The 26,910-nt window shown below is 38.1% G+C and overlaps 1 protein-coding gene across 1 annotated transcript in view; it reads left to right on the top strand.

The window, feature by feature from the left end:
• The first annotated feature begins 16,179 nt into the window (after positions 1-16,179).
• Positions 16,180-26,910, top strand: part of syn2b (synapsin IIb) — a 70,764-nt gene continuing 60,033 nt past the window's right edge. The window contains exon 1 of the mRNA XM_053653618.1: positions 16,180-16,604. Coding sequence (XP_053509593.1) covers positions 16,240-16,604 — 365 coding nt within the window. The 5' untranslated portion in view covers positions 16,180-16,239. The remainder of the gene's footprint in view (positions 16,605-26,910) is intronic.

The following is a 26,910-nucleotide window of genomic DNA, read 5'->3' on the forward strand; positions in this document are numbered from 1 at the left end:
CCCTGTCCAGGGTGTACCCCACCTTGTGCCCAATGCACCCTGGGATAGGCCCCAGGTTCCCTGCAGCCCTGTAGGATAAGTGGTATAGAAAATGAATGGATGGAACTTTTGGTTTAAAATATGAATGTATAGTTGAAGATGGGAATTTACAAATCATTGTGAGCTAGCTAGTGAGCTATTAGTATGTGTGTGTGTGTGTGTGTGTGTGTGTGTGTGTGTGTGTGTGTGTGGCTTCTTCGGTAGCTATTTCTGCTAGCACAGCAAAAATAAACAGAAAATTTGACAATATTGTGTCGGAAATCTCACTTACTCTATATTCATGTCTTGTTTATAGAACTGTTGTATAAAAGCTTGTAGTCGTGTGGTTATACTGAATATCGGCACGGCTGTGATGTGTGCCAATTATGTGGCAGCTGCGCAATGCATAAAATCATGAGCTTCAGTGAATGTTCACATCAAACATCAGAATGGAGAAAAGGTGTGATCTCTGTGACTTTAACTGTGGCATGTTTGTTGGTGCCAGATGGGCTGGTTTGAGTATTTCAGAAACTGCTGATCTCCTGGGATTTCCCAAGAGTGCCAATATTAGTGGAGGGCACTGCATGTCAATAAAGCCAACAATATCCATGGGGTGTACTTATTTTTTCACATGACTGTATATATATATATATATGTACACAGCATAAACCCTGTAGAGCAGGTGTGTCCAATCTTACCCACAACGGGCCGGTGATGGTGCAGATTTTCATTCCAATCCAGCAGGAGCCAGTGATTAATATAAGATTTTAGCATCCTATCTAATATCATACCAGCCTTGACTTTGTAGTGTGCACGCATTAGATGTTTAAATGAATTGATTAGTGATTATACTGCATTCCTATATACAGTATAAATCTGTTGCTTTGCCTCCAGTTAAAATATGCTATGACTAATATAATATAGTCATGAATGCAGGTTAGACACTGTCTCTTAAATGTGGTCTCTTATCGTCCAGTCCACTAGTGGATACTGCTCTCCGATTGATATTTTGCTCTTTTAGCTCAAAAATCTCCGTGGCGCTGACTGCATGTGAGTCTCGGTGTGAATCCGAGCCTCTGCTCTCTTCATCACCATCACGATGCGAAAAGAGAGTGCCACTCCACTCCCGAGGCTGTTGCCATGGTGATATACCTCCTATTCAGAGTTTCGACTATCTTCTGTGAACAGAGCTCCTTAACTGCAGCACATTTCACATCGCCAGCCTGCGGTCATAAAACTGTCGGTTTCACCCTGCTAAGACAGAGAGGTTAGGTGTTCAATAAAATGTTGCTAAGCAGAAACCATGCATGTACAAATACGTAATTCATGCAGCATTTAAAGCGTAGGGTGGTTTGTATGCCTCTGGCGTGAATGAATGATTTAATGAGCATTTCGTGAATCACAGCTCTTAGCAAAAGTAATGGGGAAAAATACATTTCTAATTGCTGCTGTACTACTCAATAGTTTACCGTTTACAGCCCATATTCTGTGTGCTTATATATGTCCTGTGTCCCGCACGTATCTGCACATATCGTTGTGTCCTGTACACTGTTGCCTTTCACACTTTATGTAGTCTTGCGTGCTCTTCGATATCGCGCCACGGTCCTGGAGAAACGACATTTCATTCCAGTGTCCACAAGTTAAATGAAAGTAATGACCATTTAAAAACCCACTCGACTTGATTTCACACTTTTTTAAAATCTTGCTCCAATGAGGGGATTTATTTACGAGTGTGATAAGAAATAGTTTTGAATATATCTGAAAGATCCTGGGTGGCACGGTGGTGTGGTGTGGTGGGTAGAGTTGCTGCGTTCCATCCTGAGCCTGGGTTAGTGTGTGCACATGCGTTTCCCAAAGCGTATTGATCCTAAAGTATATTATCATAAACTCTATGATTATATATAGTGGTACAGTAGAACACATTCAAAGAAAACTGCACACAGATAAACAAGAATTGTAGAGAACGCCGTTTTCGTAAGGGTTTGTAAGATTCTACTCGGACTTTTACTTTTGTCTGCTTTCTTTATGAGTCTGCACTGCATGAGTGGCTTGAATCCTGCCTCTTGTTCCAGTACACCATTTTTGTAAGAGTTTGTAAGTTTTTTGGTCAACAAAATAGAAAGAATCTACTCTAATTTTTACTTCTGTCATTTCCTAGTGTGTTTTTTTTTTAATGAACTTTTACTCAAGTATGATTATTGATATTGATAATGATGATCAAGAAGTTTTATTAGAATTACTTAGGCTTAGATGCTGAGGTAGGTCTCAGCATCATCCCATGTGATGTTCATTGCCCACAAGTCTTGGATAAACATTCTTCTCCACGTGTTTTGGGGCGTCCTCGTTGATGTTTGCCGCCTGTCATACCCATGTCATTGTAGTCTTGGAGATCGGCTAGGACGTGGCCAGCCAATCAGAGAGTCCTGTGGGTGACAATGATGTGGAGCTTGTATATGCCACTCCTTCGTAGCACCTCTTCGTTGGTGATATGATTGTAATACCGGATCTTAAGGATTCGGTGTCTGCACCTCTGCTTGACAGAAGTCAGAAGTCAAGCTTCTTGTAAATGCTTGTTGATGCCTTAACGGTCTCACTGGCGTAGTTTGCTGTCGGTACCACGATATAGGTAAACATGCACAGCTTGATCTTAATGGAGATTGATGGATAGTGAAGACCAGATATTGTTTATCCTCCAAAAGACAGCTATCTTTTCCACGATGTGGTATTTGACGTCTGCCTTCGCATCCCCATTCTGGGAGATCACGCTAACCAAGTATGTGAACTTTTCTACCTGCTCCAGTCTCAGCAGTCCGACTACAATCCCGCTTATTACAACGGATTTGAGAAATGGTAGACATTCTAGTAAGCTCATTAGCTAGATAAACATACTAGCATTCTAGTATTTTAGTTGCGTCTTTATGTTTGAGCCTCCTTTTCCATTATTTAGTCGCAACATTTTTCATGTATTTATGCAGCATTACCAACATTTTATGCTTTCTTGTATTTCTCAGACTACATTAGGCTTTTTGTGATTCTACTGATATTCTTTCATCTGCTTTCTTGATGAGTCAACACTAATGCCTTGTGGGTGTGAGCAAATAAAACTGACTCGAATCCTGCCTCTGGTTCCAGTTTACAGTATTTGTTAGACTCTATGGAATCAGGTGGCGTTCCAATGGATGAAGCTAATAAATCAGATTGATCTGTCTTCTCACTCCTAAGACAAGCCTGCTTATAGTGTGTAATTCTGTTTGTCTGCCTTTAACCGTTACTGCAGTGGAAAAACTGTTTTTATTTGTTCGGTGGTTTATTTCTTCTAACCCTGTGGTCATGTATTTGTTGTCAACAGTCTCGGCTTCTGCTACTCAGAAACCTAATAAACCCATTCTTTTCTCAAAGCTCTTTATTAAAAAAAAAAATTCTTTTCAAGTCAGGAACAGTGTGTCTTTACGTCGAATAGGAGGAACTACGTATATTGATGCACTTCTGCCTTATTAATGTAATGACCACAGATATAATGATGCTGCTGCGCTGGATGAATGATATAAATTATGCATGCATTACCTCCATGTATGTTTTCTTACTCTGGGTTATGAACATTATATTTCCTAATATGCATTTGTATCTTTATTTATTTATTTATCTGAATCAAAATCAGGATCCGTTTTGTTTTCATATGCCTTGCTGAGTGCACATGTAACACACTAAACAGACAGGCACATAGCACGGGACTATTTCCAGCTATACAGAGAAGTACCAAAATAAATAAGGGAATAAACTAAACTAAAATTGATCAGGTGGAATTATCCAGATGTTGAATTATCCAGAAGTGGAGGTACAGAATATGAAATCAAGATGTAAAAGAATGTTGAATATGGGCAGGAATATGTATATATTTGCAAAATATAAGGAGTCATATACAATATGATACACAATATAGTAGACTATCATATGAGCATTTGTACGATTATGCAATAATAATTGTAAAATGTAGTACAGATGAAACCACAGAAAACATCATTATGTAATTTCCATCCATCCATCCATCCATCTTCTACCGCTTACTCCTTTTTCAGGGTCGTGGGGAAACCTGGAGCCAATCCCAGGGAGCATCGGGCACAAGGATGCAGAAGGCAGGGTACACCCAGGACAGGGTGCCAGTCCATCGCAGGGCACAATCAGATACACACTCACACCCATTCATACACTACGGACACTTTAGACACACCAATCAGCCTACCATGCATGTCTTTGGACTGGGGGAGGAAACCGGAGTACCCGGAGGAAACCCCCGCAGCACGGGGAGAACATGCAAACTCCGCACCTTTAAACCTTACGTTTATGATAGAAGACATAACGACAAGTGAAATGTCCAGGTATGAGAAAATAAACAAAAAGAATAGACAGAGGTAAAAAGCATGATGCAAAGATATATTCAGATATACTCTTATTACGTAAGAATATATGTAAGGAATAAAACACGATGCGGCGTGCTGTTATAGGAAATTAATCAAGCACAGGGTGGTGTGATGTAGCAAGATGTAAGCTGGAGTTACTCTTACTACCCCAGAGTTGATTATTTTCCAATAACAGCATGTCCCAAAATGTTGATTCCTCTATACCAGAGCAATTACTCAACAAATGCCATTTCTTTATTTCTTAAAGAACGACACATCAGACGTTTTTTTTTTTTTTAATACGTTTATACTTACATAATGTTGTGCAACATGCTTGAAACAGGTAAGTTCCTGTTATCATTTATATCATAACAACCTACTGTTTAAAGATATATGCCGTTTCTTCACCAGGCTTTCTTTTTCTCTTTCTCTGTCTTTAAGGTAATAAGATGCAGCTTATCGTGTTACCAAGAAATGGCAAACACTTAAGACTTTCACTTTAGTGTAGAAGAAGAAGAAATCAGGATGGGGCAAATACTTTTTCACAGCACTGTATGTGGAGCGTCCATCATACAAGTCCTTGTGAATTAGCTGCCTTTATAGAAGCTATAACGTAACGGTAGAACTGCACATTAATGCAGATGTTTAAAAAAGGCAAAGGAAAAATTAATTATAGGCCTAGGGTTTATGCCCATTGTAACGGTTACATTATACACAGCCGACCATCTCCTGTGGTATTCAGTACTACTGAAAACTCCAAGTTAATATCTTCTGACACAAAATTGATATCTCTCAATATGAACACAGGGATGTTCTGTTTGCAGTCAATGACAAGTCTAATTACATTATAATTTAAATTGTATATTATTTTATATGTATGTATGTATTTATTTATTTATTTGCGTATACATCTATGGGCATTGGTGGCTTGGCGGTTAAGGCTCTGGGTTACTGATCAGAAGGTTGGGGGTTCAAGCTCCAGCACTGCCAAGCTGCCACTGTTGGGCCCTTGAGCAAGGCCCTTAACCCTCTCTGCTCCAGGGGCGCTGTATCATGGCTGACCCTGCGCTCTGACCCCAGGTTCCTGACATGCTGGGGTATGCGAAGAAAAGAATTTCACTGTGCATATGTATATGTGATCAATACAGACTCATTATCATTGTACTGTATGGTACAAGCTTATCTGCAGAATACTACTGTATATCAAAGTATATTATGTTTACATTCGCAGTATTTTTATTACATTGTTATTCCTTTGCACTACCTATTATATCTGACACTTCCACACGAGAATGGTGTACTCATCAGCTCTACACTGTCTCTTACCATGCCTATTTCCTCTGAAGGAAATGTTTATATTCCTAGTAGTTTTGATATTCCCAATATTTCCACTATCACTGTGCCGGTGTCTTTATAGTATCTGAATATAAGGTCTAACAGCTACTTTAAATAAATGATTTTCTTGGTTGTTAGCTAGATTTCACGCACCGCATCTATAGTTCCCAGTTGCCTAGCAACAGTGTCCTCATGTGTTTATCCAATTGAACAGTGAACGAACTGTGTGTTCGCCTCCATTTGTTCGAATCACAAATTCATGAGTTCCATTTGCACACATTGTCAATAAAATACATCATTCTGCTGGGGGAAGAAAATGGTCCCACTTGTTCGTCTGGTATCTCTATTATTTCCCCATGATCATTCATTCCAAATGTGTAGAGAGGAACGCGATGAGAATAAGAATAATTCACAATATCATCACCACACAATGTAACAATGCAGAGGCACTTTTAGCACTGATTCAATGCAATCTTTTAGTGCAAGCTAATTAATAATTAAATAATTGATTAAAAAATGAATAATAGGTGGTTGAATCAATGCAAGCTAGTGGAGCTGCATTAGCTGTGGTGGCTCAGTGGTTGAGGTTTTGAGTTATAGATCAAAAGGTTGTGTGAAAAATGGTTGTGTCCTTGAGCAAGACCCTTAACCTTCAATTCAGTTGTATCGTGCATCAAGCAAATGCATGATCATGTGCCATTTTACGCTATGTAAAATATTACAGCACTTTACTGTAAATATGTTCAACAGTTGTTTACTGTCAATTTTACAGTACTTTCCTGGCAACCCAGGTCGCAGTGTAAAACTGACAGATACAAAGAGTATACTTACAAATACTAGCATAAACAAAGTGTACTTCTTCTGCAATTACTGTACAGTTCTACAATTACCTAAGCTAAAAAATGTACTCTATGTTCTCTTCAAATGTACTTAGACATGATAGTATATTAATAGTAAATTCTGCATCTCTCCAAATATACATTAGTATGCATGTAGTAAACTTGGTAGTATACTGTATTTGGATTAATTTGACAAATCTGAGAACAGGCTTTGTTGAGATCTGAAACACTACTAAATGAAGCATTACTGAAACACAAGAGGAAATATACAATCATGAAGATAAAGGTCAACCCCAAACATCAAAATAGTTTAGTTTGAGTATTTCAGAAATAATAATAATAAGAAGAAGAAGAAGAAGAAGAAGGATGATGATGATGATGATGATGATGATGATGATGATGAGAAGAAGAAGAAGAAGAAGAAGAATGATGATGATGATAATAATAATAATAATAATAATAATAATAATAATAATAGACTGGCATGTCCAAAGTGTCCGTAGTGTGTAAGTGGGTGTGTGAATGTGTGTGTGATTGTGCCCTGTGATGGACTGGCAATCTGTCCAGGGTGTACCCCACCTTTGCACGATGCTCCCTGGGATAGACTCCAGGTTCCCCATGAACCTGAAGGATAAGCGATATAGACGGATGGATGGATGTATATATAATAATAATAATAATAATAATAATAATAACCACTTTTAATAACCATGGTGTGCAGAAAAGCATCTCAGAACCAACAAGGCATATGGGCTACAACAGCAGAAGACCACATTCCATTTCTTCCAGTCAGGAACAGGAATCTGAATCTACAGTGAGTATACGCTCAACAAAACTGCACAGCTGAAGATTAGAAAAACATCACCTGGTCTGATGAATCCCAATTTCTGTTGTCACATGCAGATAGTAGGGTCAGAATTTGGCATCAACAGCATGAATCCATGGGCTCAACCTGCTTTGTGTTACCAGTTCAGCTTGGTGGTGGTTGTGTAATGGTGTGGGGAATGTTTTCTGAGCAAACACTTGGCCTCTTAAAATCAATTGAGTGTATTTGAATGCCATGAGGCTGTTCTGAGAGCTAAGGGGTGTCCTACCCAGTGTTGGGTAGTGTGAGATTACTCTGTTTTTGAGACTCTTTTATTTCCATGCGATCTCACTGCTATGTAGAAGAAACCATACAGATAATAATGAGATCTCATTTTTGTTTTTATTTTTCCCTATGGGCTATCACAGTATACTCCCACTGTACATCATATATCATAACCTAGATGAGGATTAGACGAGTGGACGGTACATCATTTGACCTGCACAGATAATTCACTGAACACTTGCTTCTTGGATGACACTGAATGACCTATGGAGACAGAAATGACTGGTGGTGGATTACATGCACTACTAGGTTGAATACAGCACTCACTGAGCTCCTTGAGGCCCTTAATGAAGTTGTGAGTAAGATTTATATTCTCATTAAATGGAGTAACAACACCATTTTCTTTGCATTATCTTCAATTTGTAGTTCTGGATGAGATCCAGGATTTGAAATCATCTTTATACTCTTTATACTGCTGCCAAGTTTCAGTTTAAATTTAATCTTAACTTAGTTCACATGGCTGGTATCAAATATTGAGTCAGGAGTGAAAATTTATGGGTTTGTGCTCACTAAGGCGTGAGGTACATTCTGAACCCAAGTATTTGAAAGTACTGTCTGTCCTTTTTGCAGTATAATGGAAACACCAAACACTCCCAATCTCCCAAAGTACCATGGCATAGCATGACAGGGTTTTTTTTATATATACAGTATCTGACAAAAGTGAGTACACCCCTCACATTTTTGTAAATATTCGATGATATCTTTTCATGTGATGACGCTGAAGAAATGACGCTTTGCTACAATGTAAAGTAGTGAGTGTACAGCTTGTGGAACAGTGTACATTTGCTGTCCCCTCAAAATAACTCAACCCACAGCCGTTAATGTCTAAACCGCTGGCAACATTAGCTTTCCTACAGCTGAGCAATTAGCTTTTTTCCAGTTGTCTTATGTCTAGAATAGAATGAGTAGTCGAGGAGACTCTGTCCACCAATTTGTGCCAAATGAGCACTAATAAGTGAGCCTTAATGTAAAGCCATTCCTAAGATAGCTGTTGCACTGAGCCTGTATTTATTTAATTTTTCCCTACTACATTTTTTTTTTGTTACAGTTTGTATCCTGTCTATTTTCTATTCTGTTTACCATTATTGTATATCACAGACTGCTACTATTTGTTTGGCATCTCTCTCTGGTCAATTGTGGAGGTAGAACATCGTGACCTCATAACAGTATGAAACTGTAAATAGCTCTTTTGCATTGACAATATACCAGGGATGGTTGCAGAACCACCTAAACTTGAACATTTTATCTCATATAAGAGCTAATTTTCATCTAGTTTTGGTTCCAGTATCAGAATGTTGTTGATCTGTGCCCAACAGACGTATTAGCGGCTTTGAAATAGCGGATTGTAAATCCCTCCATGGATGGTGATCTTCTCAAAAGTCATTAAAAAAAAAAAAAAACTTAGAAGATTTATACCTAAAAACTGCTGCTGCCCTATCATAAAGACTGTTCAGTGCTCATCCCAGGACACATTCACAATCTGCTCATACTGAACATCATTTCAGCACACTTAGTACTATTTGGCTTTACTCTTCTACACTTGTATACTGTAATGATTTATAGTCCCAATATCCACAGAAGAGGTTTCAAGGTTCCTTCTTCATGTCGTTTCATGGAGGTTGGGTAAAGCTGCTCTGTGACAATGTCTATACCAAGAAACCTGAACTGCATTATTATTTTTCACAGTGCATGCGAAACACTCCTACATATGAAGGCATTTTGGTTTGGATCATTAATGCAGGTCAGAAGCAGCACTTGGTCAGTGTCTGGGTTAAGACAGTCCTGAAAAGAACATTAATACTGTAGTTGTCTATATTTTAATGCCCAAGGCTGTGTTGTTGTTTTTTTTTTAATGCAGTGATCAATGGAAAAGGGATGCATGCCAGGTTCAGTTAGTACTTGGCAGTACACAGAGATATCAGACAGCAGTGAAAAAATATCTACATGCACCAAATAAGATATCGATACTATCCAGCTTTAGGTGGAAACATGGAATATTATTGACCCAGGTTGTTCTATTATTCATCGCATTTGCATAATTTGTTAGAGCTCCTAGGTCTTGCTCTTTATTCTTTCCCCAACAAGATTGCTATTAGGTTTGTGGTGTGATCACAAAGTATTTCAGACGAATCTCAGCAATGGCATGAATTTCAGTTAACCTCTTGGTCCTTGCCTCTAGATACTTAAAACTGATTAGGAATGCCATTACCATAATTTAGTTTACACATGATTACACAAGATTTCCTACTGTGATATTTCTTTTACCATGTTGATATTTTATTTATTTATTTATTTATTTATTTATTTAAAGTCTGCTACTTTAATGAAAAATCTTCCAAATTCAATTTCTAACCTATTGTATAAAAATAAAAACGATCAAAACAAACAAAACTGACACACTTTTTTTTATCAGTACACCAGATCCCCATGAGACATGCTTGAGTATGAAGGCACAACATGCTGTGCTATTTTTAACCAGGGCAGGAGGAGCTTTGCATGTCAGCATGACGTGAGCTTACGTTTAGCATGCCCTACTTAAGTCAACATCTTTTCATTGATGCTGCAGAGATTTAAAGAGTAACTCCATCTGCCGGTTTGCCTGATGTCAGGTCTCCGTGTTTAAACACCATCTGCGTCACTGGTCTCTGGTCACATGACGTAATCACTGGTGAGGGGCATCATCCAGAGAAAGACACTTCATAATGTTTATTTGCCAGTAACATTTATATAGAGCTGTGAAATAGATAAAATAAAAAATACTGGACAGACAAAAAGACTGAGTCCAATATATATTTAAAACAAAAAAAAAAACAGGTTGCTTGACCATTTTTTATTTTAACCACAGCTGGAAGTCTTTAATCACAGGAGAAACAACACCACAGCTCTGTGTATGACACTATTCATTTGTAAAACACCCAACTGAACACTGTACTTCCATATTTGGATGAAACCGAGTCACGCACACCAACTGTACACCTGTACCAACATCTGATGAGGGTTCTTCAAATTTGGTCCTCAAGGCCCACTGTCCTGCAAAGTTTAGCTCCAACCCTAATCAAACACACCTGACCAAGCTAACAAGGTCTTCAGGATTACTAGAAGATTACAGGCAGGTAAGTTTGGAGGTTGAACTGGGGGAACGTAAAAAGTACATTGAAAGTGAAGAATAGCGGAACTGTGAGCAATCTTGAACATTACGTTTGGACTTAAGTCTAAGGAATGTCCAAGAATGTGCAGAACGTTTATATATGTACTCGTACCATGTAATGTGCTCTAGGGATCAGTTTCTCTTCCAAGGAGCTAGGACCATCCTGAGCCGAGATATTGAGGTTTGCTGTATAACCAAAAGATGGCCATCGTGATTAAAAAAAAATAAAAATTAATTGATTAATAATAATAATAATAATAATAATAATAATAATAAAAACTGGTAGTTTTGCAAAGCCAATACACAGAGGTAATCACTCAAAAAAACAAAAACATTTAAACAGGTTGTTTAACAGGTTAAACACTTGTGATGGACTTTACAAAACTTAACAGGAGAAAGACTTTGTTCTTTGTTCTCTAACACGTCTATACTATGTCTTTATTTTCAATTTGAATGTGTTTAAATGCGAGGTGACCGAGCACTAAAATGTAGTTCAAAGTTATAAAGCTCATTGAAGTGTTAAACTGTATGTACCTTATAACCAGCTTATTTTAAACCTGACGGACGGAAAAAAAAAGCGTTGTTGTTTTTTCCGTACTTAATTACAGTAAGCTTATTTCTTCAGGCATTAAACCCACTACTATGCAATACACGTAGACACTGATTAAAACCAATATATATATTTACATCCCACCACCTTTGAATCTGCTTCCTCACAAAGACAACATGCAGTGTCAGTCTTATGGACTTTTCACATGCCTTCACACTTGGAAATAAAGAACAGATTGCAACCCTGAGACAAAAGTAAACGTCAACAGATGTCAGAGGAGGGTCAAGTCCTGGAAATGGCAGTCGGTGAGGCAGGAATGTCGCCGTCCTGCGTTATAACACCTACACTATTGAAGAAGACCTTTAACCCAAACAATGTCCAAAAGAGATGTGAAAGATAAAGCCCAAGAAGCGTAATAATATCCGAAAATATCAAAGAACATGACACAAAACGGAGAGTGTTTATGATATTGGGATGCTTTAGTGGCCTTATCTCATTTATACCTATATATGGCTATTTACTAACGTTTAAAAACTGAGACTTTGTATGTTCTGCTAACTCAACTGTCTGATTAGACCAAATCTTTGTTATTTTATTTACTTAACATTTCTGTATGCACATAATGATATTTCCACTTTATATCACTTGGTGTTCCATTCTTCCTAAAATCTTAACCCCAACATAATTCATTACCTAAAACATTATTTCTGACTGTGGTTCTGCTTATATTCCAGTATGACTGCACAGTAGGCTATCAGGCACACTCGTTCAGAAATATGATTCTATTTTTCCCAAGAAATCATGAACACCTGCCAGCAAATCAGAAATGAGTATTTTCCCATGGCCTTGGTATAATCATTTGTAAACAGGTTCCATTTTGGGGGCAATAACATTAGACATGCAGCCAGTTAAAGAGGATGAATAGAAAAGATTTGTCCTTTGAGCCTAACTTCTAAAGCACAGAGTTATTTATCTCAATTAAAGTCTAATGTATTGGACAAAAGGAATTTATTTAGGAATGAGATCAAAGTCAAGGTATTAAAAGAGCGATATTTTTCTTATGTAACTGTTGTAGTTTCTTGTTTTGTTTTCCCTAAAGTTTTGAGTAATGATGGGAAGAGAGGCCGGCTGGCTCAGAGGAATAATAAACCGCTTTCATCGCTTGTCTGCGAGTGAAAGAGTGTTATTAAGAATTATGGTCCAGCATTAGTATTTGGAAGGACAGTTTTTCATGTTGGCCAAAAAAGTATCAGAAGCCTTTAGCCCAAAGTGAAATTACATGAGTTAAATGTACAGCAAATGTGTTATTTTCTTGTAGTACATTTATTAATACTTTAAAAAGATATATATTATTCATATTGAAGTCAAGCCCTGAGACTTCACTAATTGCTTGAAACCCCATTGGCCATCTTGTACAGGTGTGATATTTCCTTACTATAGAGTTCTAAAGCTGCATTTGTATTCTATACTAGTGTTGAACTTTCTGAGAAATAAAGAGAACGCATTGAATATCTTGATTTGTGAATGTGAACGAATTTTATTGCCAGATTAATTATTAACAGGTCTCCTCATATGACATACTGAGCTGGTAATTTATTCCCATTTTGTTGCAAAGATTTATGATAGTTCATCTGGTATAAAAACTAAAGTCGATCATAAAACACAGCATATTCACTTTTTTGTCTGGTGTAATTTCTAGATCAAATCCCCTTGCCATGTGTGAGTGGGCTAAACCTTCTGTTTTCACTCACAATATAGTATACTTATTTTAAAATGTCTTGTAGAGCAAGATGGTCAGCAATAACATTTTACTACTGATACACCAAACAGCCAAATGTAGACAGAAAAAGGAGGGAGAAAGGTAGACACACATCTACCAGTGCATCCCAGAGATGGAGGGCAAGTTTGTAGAACTCCATCCATCCATCCATCCATTGTTCACTTCACTTCTACACAGGGAATTCGGGGCACAAGGCGGGTGACACCCCATCACAGGGCACAATCACACACTATGGACAATTTCATAATGCCAATACCTAGTGTCTTACACATCTTGTCTATGCATTAAAGACACACGGAAGTGGGTCAGGATGTTATACGTCCAGCTACATCAGTAATGTTACGTATAGCTGACATGATAGGATTCGATGACTCCCCGCCTAACTGTCAAGTATGTGAGGCTGTATGGCAATAAGACCAGAAATAAGACCAAAAAATCTAATTAATATCTTCTGCAAAGAACAGATGAGTCAAAATGTTCACCTTGAGAATTAAATGCTTAACAATAAAAGTCCTATTTAACAAGAGCTAAAATTGCTTTCACCTAGACTGACCTGTATCAAATACAGTCTATGGCAAAATGAATAGAACTCAAGAAACACACAAAAAAATGAAATGTTGAACACAGTTTTTCGGGACCAGATAACCAACTAGTTTTCACCGCAAACCATCTGTCCCAATAGATTGATAGAAAGCATCTATCAGATGCTTTTAAGGTAATTGTTCACACTATGGAATTTATCAATTTCCTCTGACCTTTTAGAAAGCTTCAGAAAGTACCAATTTGACATTTCAGTGGGAGTCACATTTACGTGATTAATGAGAGCTAAAGGAGTCCACTGAACACCAAATCCATTCCTACAAATTAGATTTTTGAGAGTATCAGTAGTAAAAAAAAAAAAAATGTGTAAGTGATGCACTTGATTACTGTGTAACAGTCATGGATCACCTGATTTGAGCTTTGTATTGTAAAGTTCATGCCTTTATCCACCTCCAGCCTGAGCATATCATATACATATACTGTATATCTCAAATGGACTTGCTTTAAAGGTTTCTTTAAAGCAACAACAGTAGCAGCCATCTGTAAACTGGAATATCCATCAGCACATAGTATCAGGTATAAGGTGTGTCCTAGAGTCTGAAGATGGAATTTTTACATGGTCTCTATATTGTAGTTTATTAAACTGTTTATGTACAAATCATATAAACGACGCCTGCATAAACGGCTGTCACTTATCAAGCTTTGTGTAACTCAAGTTTTGTGTAAATGTGTTCATAGGCCAAACCACAATAAAAATTCACAACATATTTACAAAAATAAACAAACAAAAAAAACAGTGTTCTTCATATTCATAAATGCCATAAATCACCATAAATTACCAAGCACATTCACAGCTAATTTACATTTAGTGACGGCAACAAAAACCTCATAAAAGGCAAAGCTCACAGACATGAAAACAACAAAATGAGTGCCTCCTCAATGCAGCTAGATCCGGTAATCTAATTCAGCCACTTCAGAGTGTCAGCTAACATAGACACACACTACCTCCTCCTCATTTTATGGGGAGCCATTTCTTTTGCGCTAATTGAGTAACTAGTTTAGTCCTAAGTCACTAATATGAAATTGTAGTTGAAATGAATAGGTGATTTAAACGTGATATAAAATCGCAGTAACTCATTGCTAGTGAAATGTTTAGAAGCCGGTCAGTTGGGGTTCACATTAGTAAGTCTCCGTACATGTAAACTTACATAAATGAAGGAGTTCTTGAAGGATACGAATGTTTGTTTGTTTTTTTCCTTAAATAACTGGATATACCTAAAATTCTTGTGTAAATGCTCTTGCGAAAACTGTATATGATGATCATAATGAATTATATAAGTTCATTCATGTCTAGTTTGATAAATGATGCCTAATGTCTTCAGGAAATATGGCATGATATTTTATTTTGCGTGACGCTAAAGTGGTAGCTATAAACTCCCTGTTATTTACTAGCATCACAACTTCAGCGTAAAACTAATGTCTTGGCTGATCAAAAATCTCTTCTAGTTGCTTCCATTCATTTGTCTTTTTTCTCGTTTCCACTCTATACGATACTATATATCCATATTCATTTTATCATTCTTTACCATTTTTGCACATAATTCCACTCTCGTGTGCTGCTTATACTTACAATGTTTACACCCACTGCACTATGGTTTACAACCACATCTCATTCTTACAATGTATTCATATTTTAATTATATATATATATATATATATATATATATATATATATATATATATATATATATATATTAAAACATCTTACTCCTGAAAATGTTGAGGAAGAGTCTCCCTTTTTTTCTCACAGGGAATTAGTCTAGAATTGCATGAAGAATATAATTCTAGCCCTGCCCATAGCCCTCAGAGTTTAAGGGGTTAATTTGTGAGGAGAATGAAGATGATACACTATTTGTGTTTCACAGGGCTACAGTGCCCAGGAGATAGGAAGGAGGAGGAGAAGACAGACTCCGCCCAATTAATTTTGTATTAATCCGTCCTCAAGTCCCTGGAGGTCACACTGAGAAATAAAAAAAAATAAAAAAAAAGAGAAAAAGGGGTTGGAGGATGGGAGAAGGGAATGCCATCGTTAAGGAGTAGAGGAGGGTAGCGCCCCCGCTGATCTGTATTCATTGGAACCCCCTATTGTAAACTGCAGTACGACACAACTACGTAGGCCATGACGCAGCAGAGTGAGAAGGGGAGGGGGAGAGTGTGTATGTTTGTGTAAAAAGAGAGGGGGGAGGGGACGTGAGAGAGAGGGGAGGCTGAGGCAGAGCACGAGCATCTCTCGCACAGGCTGTCAGAGCTCAGGAGCAGAGAGAGCGAGAGGAAGGGAAGCAGCATCATTAGGTCACCCATCTCTATAAACCCTTACTAGCAGGAAGTTGTACGGTACAGTGCTTCAGGAGGTCGATCTCCATAAACACCTGAGCAGCTCTTCGTCAGTCTCCACCAATTTTAACCTTCATCAGCCGCAGCTATGAACTTCCTGCGCCGTCGCCTTTCTGACAGCAGCTTCATTGCCAACCTGCCCAATGGCTACATGACCGATCTGCAAAGACCTGATCCTCCACCTCCTCCTCCACCCAGCGCCTCCTCTCAGCAGGCCTCGTCCTCTTCTCCTGGTCCTGCTACTGCCACCGCTCCTCCTCCTGCTGCTCCGTCTGTCTCTCCAGCCCCTGAGCGCCGGGCCCAGGCTGCTCCCTCCGGCTCGGGCTTCTTCAGCTCCATCACCAATGTGGTGAAGCAGACGGCAGCCTCAGCGGGACTGGTTGAGCAAAGCGCCGCTCAGTCTTCCAAGAAGTTCAAGGTGCTCCTGGTGATTGATGAGCCACAGAACGAATGGTTAGTACTCTCTGTACCGTGTCGAGTATGCAGGGTTGTCTTGGTCTCTGCTTGTGAATGACCTTTGAGAGAGCTGAAATGGGTGAAAAGCTTAGCAGGGCAAGAGCTTAGGCTCTTATTGGGTTTTTGCATGAAATAAGGAAGAGATCTGGTGGGTCACTTGGATTTGTTTGCAAGAAAGCTCTAGTTGAGCTTACTAGATTAAAACTGACTTTGATGCCTTGAGATTGGTAAAAATGGCATATTTAATGCTTTATTTATTGTTGTCCTTGATGGGGTTGAAGAAAATGAGGGGTGGTGTGGTGGTGGTGGTGGGGGGGGGGGGGTTCACGGCATCACTAACACCAGTCCATGTCAGTTGGATGAGTCCTTTGATACTGCGTGCTATGATATAATTGAACTATAACGTCGATATTGATAAAGGGTCACCAGTTGAACATGGTATAATAATAATGAGAAAGTCTCATTAACGCAAAAAATGTTGGCCAAGTAAGGTAATTATCCTTTGTAACAAGAGCAAAAGCATTACTCATGACTTTGTTTATCTATGATATATCTATTAGTGGTGTGCATTAGAGGAAAGCCAGTCATCTTTCTATCCAAGGAAACAGAAACGACTGTGTTTTCCTTTAGGCACTATTGATTTTTCCTTCCTGGATGATTGTGCAGAGCTTTCCTGCTTTCCAGCTAGCTCTCACGCTTTCCTAAAGTAATCTCTACCGGAGTCGTCGTTTATCTTCCATTTTTGTAACCTGAGCATGCATTTCGGATTACATTTGAATAATTATTGACCTGCCATCAACACTTTTTAATCCTTGCATTTGATGGCACTGACATGAATTGATCCTCGAAAGCACTGATGTATTGGTTTTCTTTTTAGCAGATGTTTGAAAATCTCAACAGGTGCAGCATGTTATCTGAGTAGTATTGCGAGAGATGCAGACAGAATGTAGAGATGCCAGAATAATAAATTTTTCCGGGAATAAAAAATCTATATTGATCACCATTAAAAAAAATAAAAGATAAACTGATCACCATACTGACATCCCTTTTACAAGCCTTACCCTCATTAAGCCTGTGCATTTTGGATTATTGTAAACAGCAGTGTTTAAATGTTCATTTCAGAGCAACTCTGTGCAGACAAAGTTGTCTGATTAAGGCTAGATTTGCTTAGATTTACTCTGCATCTAAAATGGGTCTTGGCTGGATTGTGTTGTGCGTAGATAATGCCGGCAAAAACGTTTACATAACTGCAATGTCATCTCAGAATATAAAAACGCCCTCGGTTTTGTCTGCTGCAAGGTTTCATGGGAGTAGTGCTTTTCAGAAATAAGACTACTATCTCCTACCATATTCAGGGTCGAATACGAGACAGGAAAATGTTATTTATTATTTCTATTGCTTTAATGCTATCCGTATGGCTGTCAGGAAAAACAAAACAAAATCTCAGTGGATGTTATGAGGTTTGGAGGTGAAACCTTTGCTCAAATTTTAGCCTTTACCCTTGAGAACCTTCCATGTGTTGATGTAGAGGGACGAGGCTCTAGAGGCCTGATCATGTGATTAAGTGATAAAAAAGGATGTGGTGAATCATCATGCCCAGCCTGGGGCATGCTGCATCTGTGCCGACTGTGTAGTGTGTGGGAGGATAAATGCACAAGAGTGTGTGCGTGTGTGCACGTGTGTTTGTGTGTGTTTGTGTGTGTGTGTGTGCACCTTTAGCTTGTGCACAAGTGCATGTATGAGTGGGAGCGGGGGTTGCGTTGGGTTCAATCATGAACTATTCTTTCATTTTGTGTTCATCATATATATCAGCCTTGACGTGAATGTTGACACATAGTCTGCTTTTATTCGCATCTCTTTCGGTGTACATAGGGAGCAGGTGCTGAGGTGGAGCCTGTCTCTCTCAACGCATCCAATATAACATAATTCAATGAAGGTTTTTTTATTTATTTTTTATTTGTATAATGCCTAGACAGAATCATCAGACATATCATTTCTCAGCTTTATTTGTTTTAAGGGTGAACAAATAACTTCAAACAGGTTCACTGGGTCACAGGCATTATTCGTCTGCCATCCTGTCTCCCCAGATATCCATCAGTTCGGCAGCTAATACTTACCCTTAATTAGTTTTGATCTCAAATGAGTGTGTGTGGAAAAAAGAAAAGGCATTACCGTCACTTCGGAATGAAACGCATGATTGATGGACAGACGTCATGCAGTTTATCAAACCCTTCGAAACCCATCAAACGGTCAGGTATCTGGGTCGTATTCTGGATGTATTGCTGATTGATACATTTCTGCCACTGGATAATCCAGATCATTTACCGCCAGTTAATTTCATTATTTCTGACGACAACCCCAATGGGAGCGAGCTGTTTGATTTTTTTGATTTATTTTTGCTAGTAGACTGCTCTCTTTTTATGCAGGAATACTCTTTTAAATTGTAAACGTTTATGTCGATGGACGATTATAAGGCTTAACTAACATTCATAGTAACAACATACCCCCTTTATGTACAGTAGCTATTTATTTTAGGTAGTTTGCTAATATTATCAGGTTGTTGTTGTGAATTTCAATGGCCACCTACTGGAAAGGTGTATAAGCTGTTACCTTCTGTGTCTGGTATGTGCATATCTTTTAGTACATGATCATCTAATTACATCGCATATTGGACTGAATACACAAATAAACAATGTAAATACAGAAACATACAGAAACAGCTAAAGATTTCCGTCTACGTGTGGCTGTTAGTCTTGCAGGGAGGACCTCTGCCATCGTGTTTAATTGTATCACTATACCTTTGCAGTATGTACTGTAACGTGCACTGTGCATTCATTATCCAATCAGCCAATCATGTGGCAGCAGACAAATTGTGACGTGCCATGTGTCAATGAAAAAAGTAATGCAGATACAAGTCAAGAGCTTCAGTTAATGTCCATATCAAATATCAGAATGGGGGAAAATGTGATCTCATTGACTTTGACTGTGACATGGTTGTTGTTGCCAGATCTGCTAGTTTGAGTATTTCAGAAATGGTTGATCTCCTGGGATTTTCATGCATAACGGTCTCGACAGTTTGGTGAGAAAAACACAAGAACATCAAGTGAGCAGCAGTTCTGTTTGTGGAAATACACTGTTGATGAGAGAGTTCAGACTGGTTTGACCTGACAGGAAGGCTAGGGTAACTCAAATAAACACTCTTTGCACCCGCGGTGAGCAGAAAAGCATCTCAGAACACACACCACACTGAACCTTATGGCAGATGGGCTACAACAGCAGAAGACCACATCGGGTTCCACTCATATCAGGAATCTGAAGCTACTGTACAGTGGACTTTTACTCACTGGCAATTGAAGATTGTGAAAAGACCAGGCAAGGGTTTTTTTTTTTTTCTTTTCCAATTTTCAACTCTGTCCACTGTAGCCTCAGACTCCTGATGCACTACTGCCACCTGATTGGCTGATTGGATGTTTGCAAGAAAAAAGCAAGTGTAGATGTGTTCCTAATCATTTGGGCAGTGAGTGTATTTCTGAAGCTGGAGTGACCCCCAATAAACGGACTCATCGTGAAGTCTTCATCGCTAATTGTGACTTTAAATTTTGCATTGCTTGAAATAGCAAAATCACAGTTCCCACTTATAGTTTTATCTTCTTTTTTTTTTAAATGAATAAATCCATTCTGTACAGTATTTAAAGTTTGCCCATACCACTTGTGATTTACATGACAATTTATCAATATGTGTGTTTGTAGAGCTTGTGTTTGAAGGCTTGCTGGATAGCTGTAAGTCAGTGGCTGTTACCGAAATGACTCTGTCACCTCTGATGAACGTCCTACCGTAAAAAGCTTTTAAATCACCCTGAATCGTTTACTGTTTCAACATGGAATGGAAGGTAGAAGAAGCTCACTTTGCCTCTAGTGCTGTTAACCTTCCATATTTCAAGTAAACCAGGCACACATGATATTAAATGAATTCCACCTAGCAGGAGGATACCTAGCTAGTCTACATTTTAGTACTGTGTTGTCCTTTGCTACTTAGTCAAGAAAGGTTTACGTCTTAACCGAGGCCAGAGGAATATCATTGGTACGCTGAACGATACAGAATTCTTAGATGTGTTATAAAAGCTTGCTGATAGATGGTTTGACTGGTATATAGATTTTTTGTTAGGCTTGCTCATGCTTACGCACTCAGCGAGGTTTAGGTGTTACAGTCAAAAACCAGTTCATGCTTCAAGGTGATCAACATAACCAAGATTCGTTTATTATCTTATTATAATAATAAGAGTCCCAGGCAGTTAAACTGTCCACTGTTCTTCAGAAAAATCCTCCAGGTCCTGCACATTTTTTGCACGTTTAACTCCTTTCCAACAGTGGCTGTATGATGTTGGGATCCATCTTTTCACACTGAGGACGACTGAAGGACTCATACACAAGGTGCAAACATTCACTGATGCTCAAGAAGGCAACAACAACATCATCATCATCATCATCTATAGTTTCACCAGACACCATAATGAATGGTGTCCAATTTAGAAGACAACATAAGGACTGCCATCTTCTAAGCTATCATGTTTTGGTCAACGCCAAGGTTATTTCTTCATGTTGTTTCAGGGAGTTTATCTTTATCTCTGGCTTGGGATCTAGATCTATATCCAGATTTCTATAAAGCTGTTTTGTGACAAAGTATCTTGTTAAAAGTGCTATAAAATAAAGTTGAACTGAATTCTGAGATCCCCTATGGAAAATGCCCTTGGGATTTCCACACTGAAATATATCTAACTTGATATTTTCTGGTAAATTATCATTAGAAATGCGTCCACTTCAGAGAAAGAAAGTGTATGTATGACTTGCAAAAGATTGTTATTGTGTTGCATGTTAAATTAAATATAATAGCCAGGAAGTTTGCATGTATCACCTGATATCACGGCCTTATCAATTTCAAACTAATGCCGTTAACCTTTTCTGTATGCAGCCCAGATATCCAATCAAGCCTTTTAGCCTTAGTGACCTTAGTGTGAGGATGCATGTCAGACTGTTGATGATTAAAAGCCCCACTCATCTTATCTTCTAGATCTGAAGAAAATCTGGTCAGTAGGTTTAAGCTACTGTGACATTCTGTAGTATGTGTTTACAACTATAAAGCCCTTTTAGTTGCTTTAACTACATATAATTGCAGTGTAGTGAGTGATTTGTTGGGATGTGTTTGATCCTGGCAACTGTTTCGATTCAGATATCCCCTTTGGGGGCTTGGAATACCACAATCAATAGCACTTGGAATGGCTCAGACAAAGCACACTTCAAGTTTTATCTCAATTTATCTCAAAAGTACCTCAAAAGTATGAATAGGTACATCCTAATAGATACGGTATACAACCCCAATTCAAAAAAAAAAAAAAAGGGATACTGTGTAAAATGTAAATAAAAACAGAATGCAATGATTTGCAAATCTAATAAACCCATATTTTATTCATAATAGAACATAGAAAACATATCAAATGTTTAAACTGAGTAAATGTACCATTTTAAGAAAAAAATAAGGTCATTTTGAATTTGATGGCCGCAACACGTCTCAGAAAAGTCTGGAAAAGTAAGTGTTACTAAAAAGAAACAGCTGGAGGAACATTTAGCAACTAATTAGGTTAATTGGCAACAGGTCAGTAACATGATTGGGTATGAAAAGAGTATCTTAGAGAGGCTCAGAAGTAAAGATGTAATGGAATCTGGATGGAAGCAGATGTTGCTCTAAAACCTGTATATACCTTTCAGCATTTATGGTGTCTTTCCAGATGTGCAAGCTGCCCATTCCATAGGCACTAATGCACCCCCATACCATCAGAAATGCAGGCTTTTGAACTCAGCGCTGACTATTTTGGAATTGTAGAAGTAATTTGTCCCTAGGTTTGTGCAGACTATAGATGCTCAAATTTAAATTTAAAAAATGAAGTACGGAGGGTATCTTTGACAGAAACTCATATTTCTCTTGAATCAAATCCTCAGTGAGTTGCTAATCTGCGTTTCTGAATAGAGTCTTTTCATTTTCAAAAATCTCATTGTGCCTATGAGCCTGAAGCTAAAAACCTCCTTATTGTGTTAGCATATGTTGTTTTTATTGCCACTGCTGATTCTGTTTAGAACATTCAGAGCTGTCATGCTTCAATTTTATCAAAGGCACGCTCACCCATCCTGTTTCACCATATGCTAATCACAAACTTCCGTATCCTGTAGTTTCTTACACACAGACTTGGTCAAAAAAAAAAAAAAAAAAAAAATTCCCTAACACGACTGAGTTGCCTCATTTGCTCATAATAGTCTAATTTGGCAGAATTGTTTGCAGAGAAAATTAGCTAACTTAGCTAGTTAGCTAACATAAGCATTCAAATTGCAATTACTCTTGTAAACCAATGAAATAACATTTTACACAGATCACTGATTGAAATGTAACTTTTTATTGGCAACAAATCACATCTGTCTTGCTAATTATAATTAATGAATTAATAATTATAATTATAGTTAGGTAATTGTGCTAAAGATGCATTTACTGTAAGCTACATGAGGGTTTTCATTTTCTATAACACTAGCTTGTTTTTAGTCTTTGTTTCGAAAAAAAAAAAAAAAAGCCTGATCTATATCTGATCTATATCTGATTTATGAAGAGTATACTCTTGCACGTTAATACAAACTGTTTCAAGAGAGCTTCTAATGAAATACCGCAAAAAAATAGTTTAAAAATAGTCAAGGAGTATGAAGTATATTCTGTGCCCTCAGTCTGCAGATGAAGGCCTGGATAAAGTTTGGGCTTTTGCCCATTCTAAAAACTAGTCCAGCTTTGATATTAAGAGCCTGTTTTCATGGCTTCAGGCTGAGGAAACACTGCCATCATTCACTAGTAGCTTTGCCCTGAAAGTGAAAAGAAAAATATTCAAGGGTCTCTTTATTAGAGCTGTTACACAAAATAACCCCAATCATGCTCTATGACAGGCAGCTTTCATAAAGAGAGGAAAATCTACACTTACAGTACTGTGCAAAAGTTTTAGGCCCCCAATTTTTTTTTTTGTACAAGCTTTATGATAGATTTATTATTTCATGACTGCTGCATTATCGAGTCCGTACAAAAAAACATTTTAGATTCCCAAACGTCAGTTTTCTAGCACAAAATTATACAGCACAGAAAAAGGTTTGTATGATGTTATGTAAGAGACCACTTTTCCGACAAAAAACACAATGAAGGCTGCTGGGTTTTGCTGTAAAAATAAGAAGAAAGTCTCCAGAAGAACCGTGTCTGGTTCTGCAAGATGCTCAATAACACTTACAGCTCACTCTCTTATAAAACCGCACAAATTGTACCAGAGACTATTAGTTGCTATATTTGCCACACCAAATATTGACTTTGTTTCATTTACTACTGTTTACTGCTCTTTACTGTATTTTTTCCTTAAATGTAGAAACATTTAATTTCATTACATTGAAAGCATCTTGGCTCTATAGCATTTCTTCGCATGTGCCTAAAACTTTTGCATAGTACTGTATATTCCTAGCCAACATACTAGGATTAAGAACTGGAATTCAGTAATGGTCGAAAACAGGTTTTGCTGACTTTAATAATCGATGTTGTTGTGATTGTAAAATGCAAATTTTAACCCATTCTGAGACCATTGCTTCAAATACAAGGCTTCAAACAGAATTGAAATGTTTGACACAGTGTCACTTGTTAATTACTTGATGCACAATTTTGATGACCAGACTTAGAACATTGTTTGAATGTGGCCCATATCAGATGTGGGAAAAGTCTGATCCAAGCTGTTTATACATCTACAGCGAGATCTGATATCTGTTTCAGAAGTCAACGTTGCTTGGCAATCTAAATGCAGACCAACTCTTTGAAATATGAATAGTGTTCATTCAAGCTGACTGCATTTACATCACTTGTGTGTTCAAGGTCATTCCACACATGCAGCTATTTTGACCCCAATGCCAGATGTTGACTGAAAGGTATTAAATAAGCCGAGTTTGCGTTTTCAAGAGCGTGGAAGGAGCAGCGCTTGCATTTTGAAGCCAACATAACGAATAAGTTGGTATACTGGCAACTCAGGAAGAGAAACATATAATGCTGCTTCAACATAAATGGAACTGCCAAAGCTATATATATATATAGATATATATATATATAGGCATATAGCAAAATGCACGTGTTCTGGTGTTGTCCTTATAAACATGATAGACGTTAGGTCTGCAAAAAAAAACCAACAAACAAAAAAAAACACACACACACACACACAATACATTCATGGTAATATTATGCTGTTTGCTATTTCACACTGCAAAAATGGAACTGATTCAAAATATACAGAATTAGAGAGAATTCGAGACTTTCTGGCATTGGTTAAGTAGATTGCTATGGTAACACTACAGATGCAGCCACAGTTTGTTTTGTAGCTGGAAACATTTCAGAAATGTGTGTTGAGAGAGATTCGGGCATTTCCATAGTGTTTACATAATGAATGTGAATGAAAAACATTTTGTGTAATGAAATCCGATCTACGCATTTCCTCAAAATTCACCTCTGTGTTTATTAGACAGCGCACTGGAATGTTTCACTGACTCTGTTCAATCCTCATCCTGTTTGTTTGTCTTTCCAATGGCAAATGAAATGAAACGTACTTTGGAACCTACGCCCCGTACACCAACAAAGCGAATCGAATCAATGGATTTGAATGAGTAGGTCAGTGAAGTCACGAATGCAAATTACAATGCCTCAGAGCTGATAATTGTGGGCATATAGGGCAGATTAAGGGATGTTGTGTGTAAAGCTGCCATAAACTGCCTGTGCAGTCGATAAAACAGTGTAGGTGTGCATCCATCAATCTTTCCGCACCCACACGCTCAACAGCTTGCTCATGGAAACTGGATGACACATGAGCTGTCTTTCAGAACCACCCATACTCACACATATATCCTCAAATATAGACACATGCAAGGCACTATGATGTATCTTCAGTCCCAGTTCAGTCACGAATCTACTCCAGTTTGCTGGGAGACTATGTGTTGAACACTGACGATGCTACCTCATGGTTTATTGGCCCACTTTGACTATTGATTACACGGTTTTGATAGATGGGCTTTTTCTGCGCATACGGTTCAATAAGGCTTTGGAGTATATTCTCAAGCTACACAGTGGCTTTCTGTGAATTAGGCTTTATTCTCCTGCAAGACAGCCATTTTATTAAACAGCAGACATGATATACAGCCCACAGATGTTCCACTGACCGGCAGCACCATAAAAACAGCCTACCTTTCACATTCAAGAAGTGATTGTGTAGAGGACTACAAGATGTCTCAGGGGCTGGGGGGGGGGGGGGGGACGGGTCTTCAGTCAGTCAGGGTGGTGAATTGTGTTTAAATTTGAAAATATTTGGCTACTCATCTAAGGGATTTTATACTAGAATACCATATTCACTTCTTCTTTTTTTGTGACATTTACTATTGCTTCTTTATGTCTAATCTTTTATCTATGAAATGTATTTTTATTTACAATTTCACTTAGTTAAATGTCTATTTTCTTGAATATTTGTTTGTCTGGTCTGTTTAGTATGTTATACTTGTGTGCACTCACCAAGACAAATTCCTCGTTTGTGTAACATACTCGATAATGAGACTCTAATTCAGATTCTGATGATAAATAGGACCCCTGTCCGTTTAATAAGGTTGGCTTTCAGGAGAAAAATCACTGTGCTCGGCAGTTTACATGAATTTTGTTGCCCAAATTTGTGGCCAAAACCAATAGGAAAGCAACTTGGGATGCACTGGGGCAGTCCTTCGTAAAGAAGCAAATCTTCATCATAGCTTCATCTGTGGCTTGGCACTATATACTATTTCGATTTTCTTAATATTATAGTCCTGTGCTCTTTTATTTCCAGAAAATTCAATCTGTCAAGATTTCTGGGATAACCTTTTTAGGTAACCTTTATAAACATTGCTACAAAGTTTCTGCAACATTTTAGGACTCACAGACAAAAATATGTCCATAGGCTTAGAGTAAGAATAATATTCTAAGACTATTTTGTTCCACAGTTGAATAAACATTTACAGTCTAACCATTTTCGAACCTGTTGAATACATTACTGAACAGCTGGGTAGCAAGCAAAACTTGCTAGCAGCTAAGTAGCTACCTAGCAATCCTCCACCTCTACAAAGTTTCAGTGTACAAAGCATTGACCTGGCATTGACAGCGGTATTAGCATGAACGTTGAAGCTTTGGAAGCTGAGCGTACAGATTAGAGGCTGAGAGAGCTGGACAGACTGAAGGACT

Source organism: Ictalurus furcatus, chromosome 21 (genome assembly GCF_023375685.1).
Source record: "Ictalurus furcatus strain D&B chromosome 21, Billie_1.0, whole genome shotgun sequence".
Classification (NCBI taxonomy): domain Eukaryota; kingdom Metazoa; phylum Chordata; class Actinopteri; order Siluriformes; family Ictaluridae; genus Ictalurus; species Ictalurus furcatus.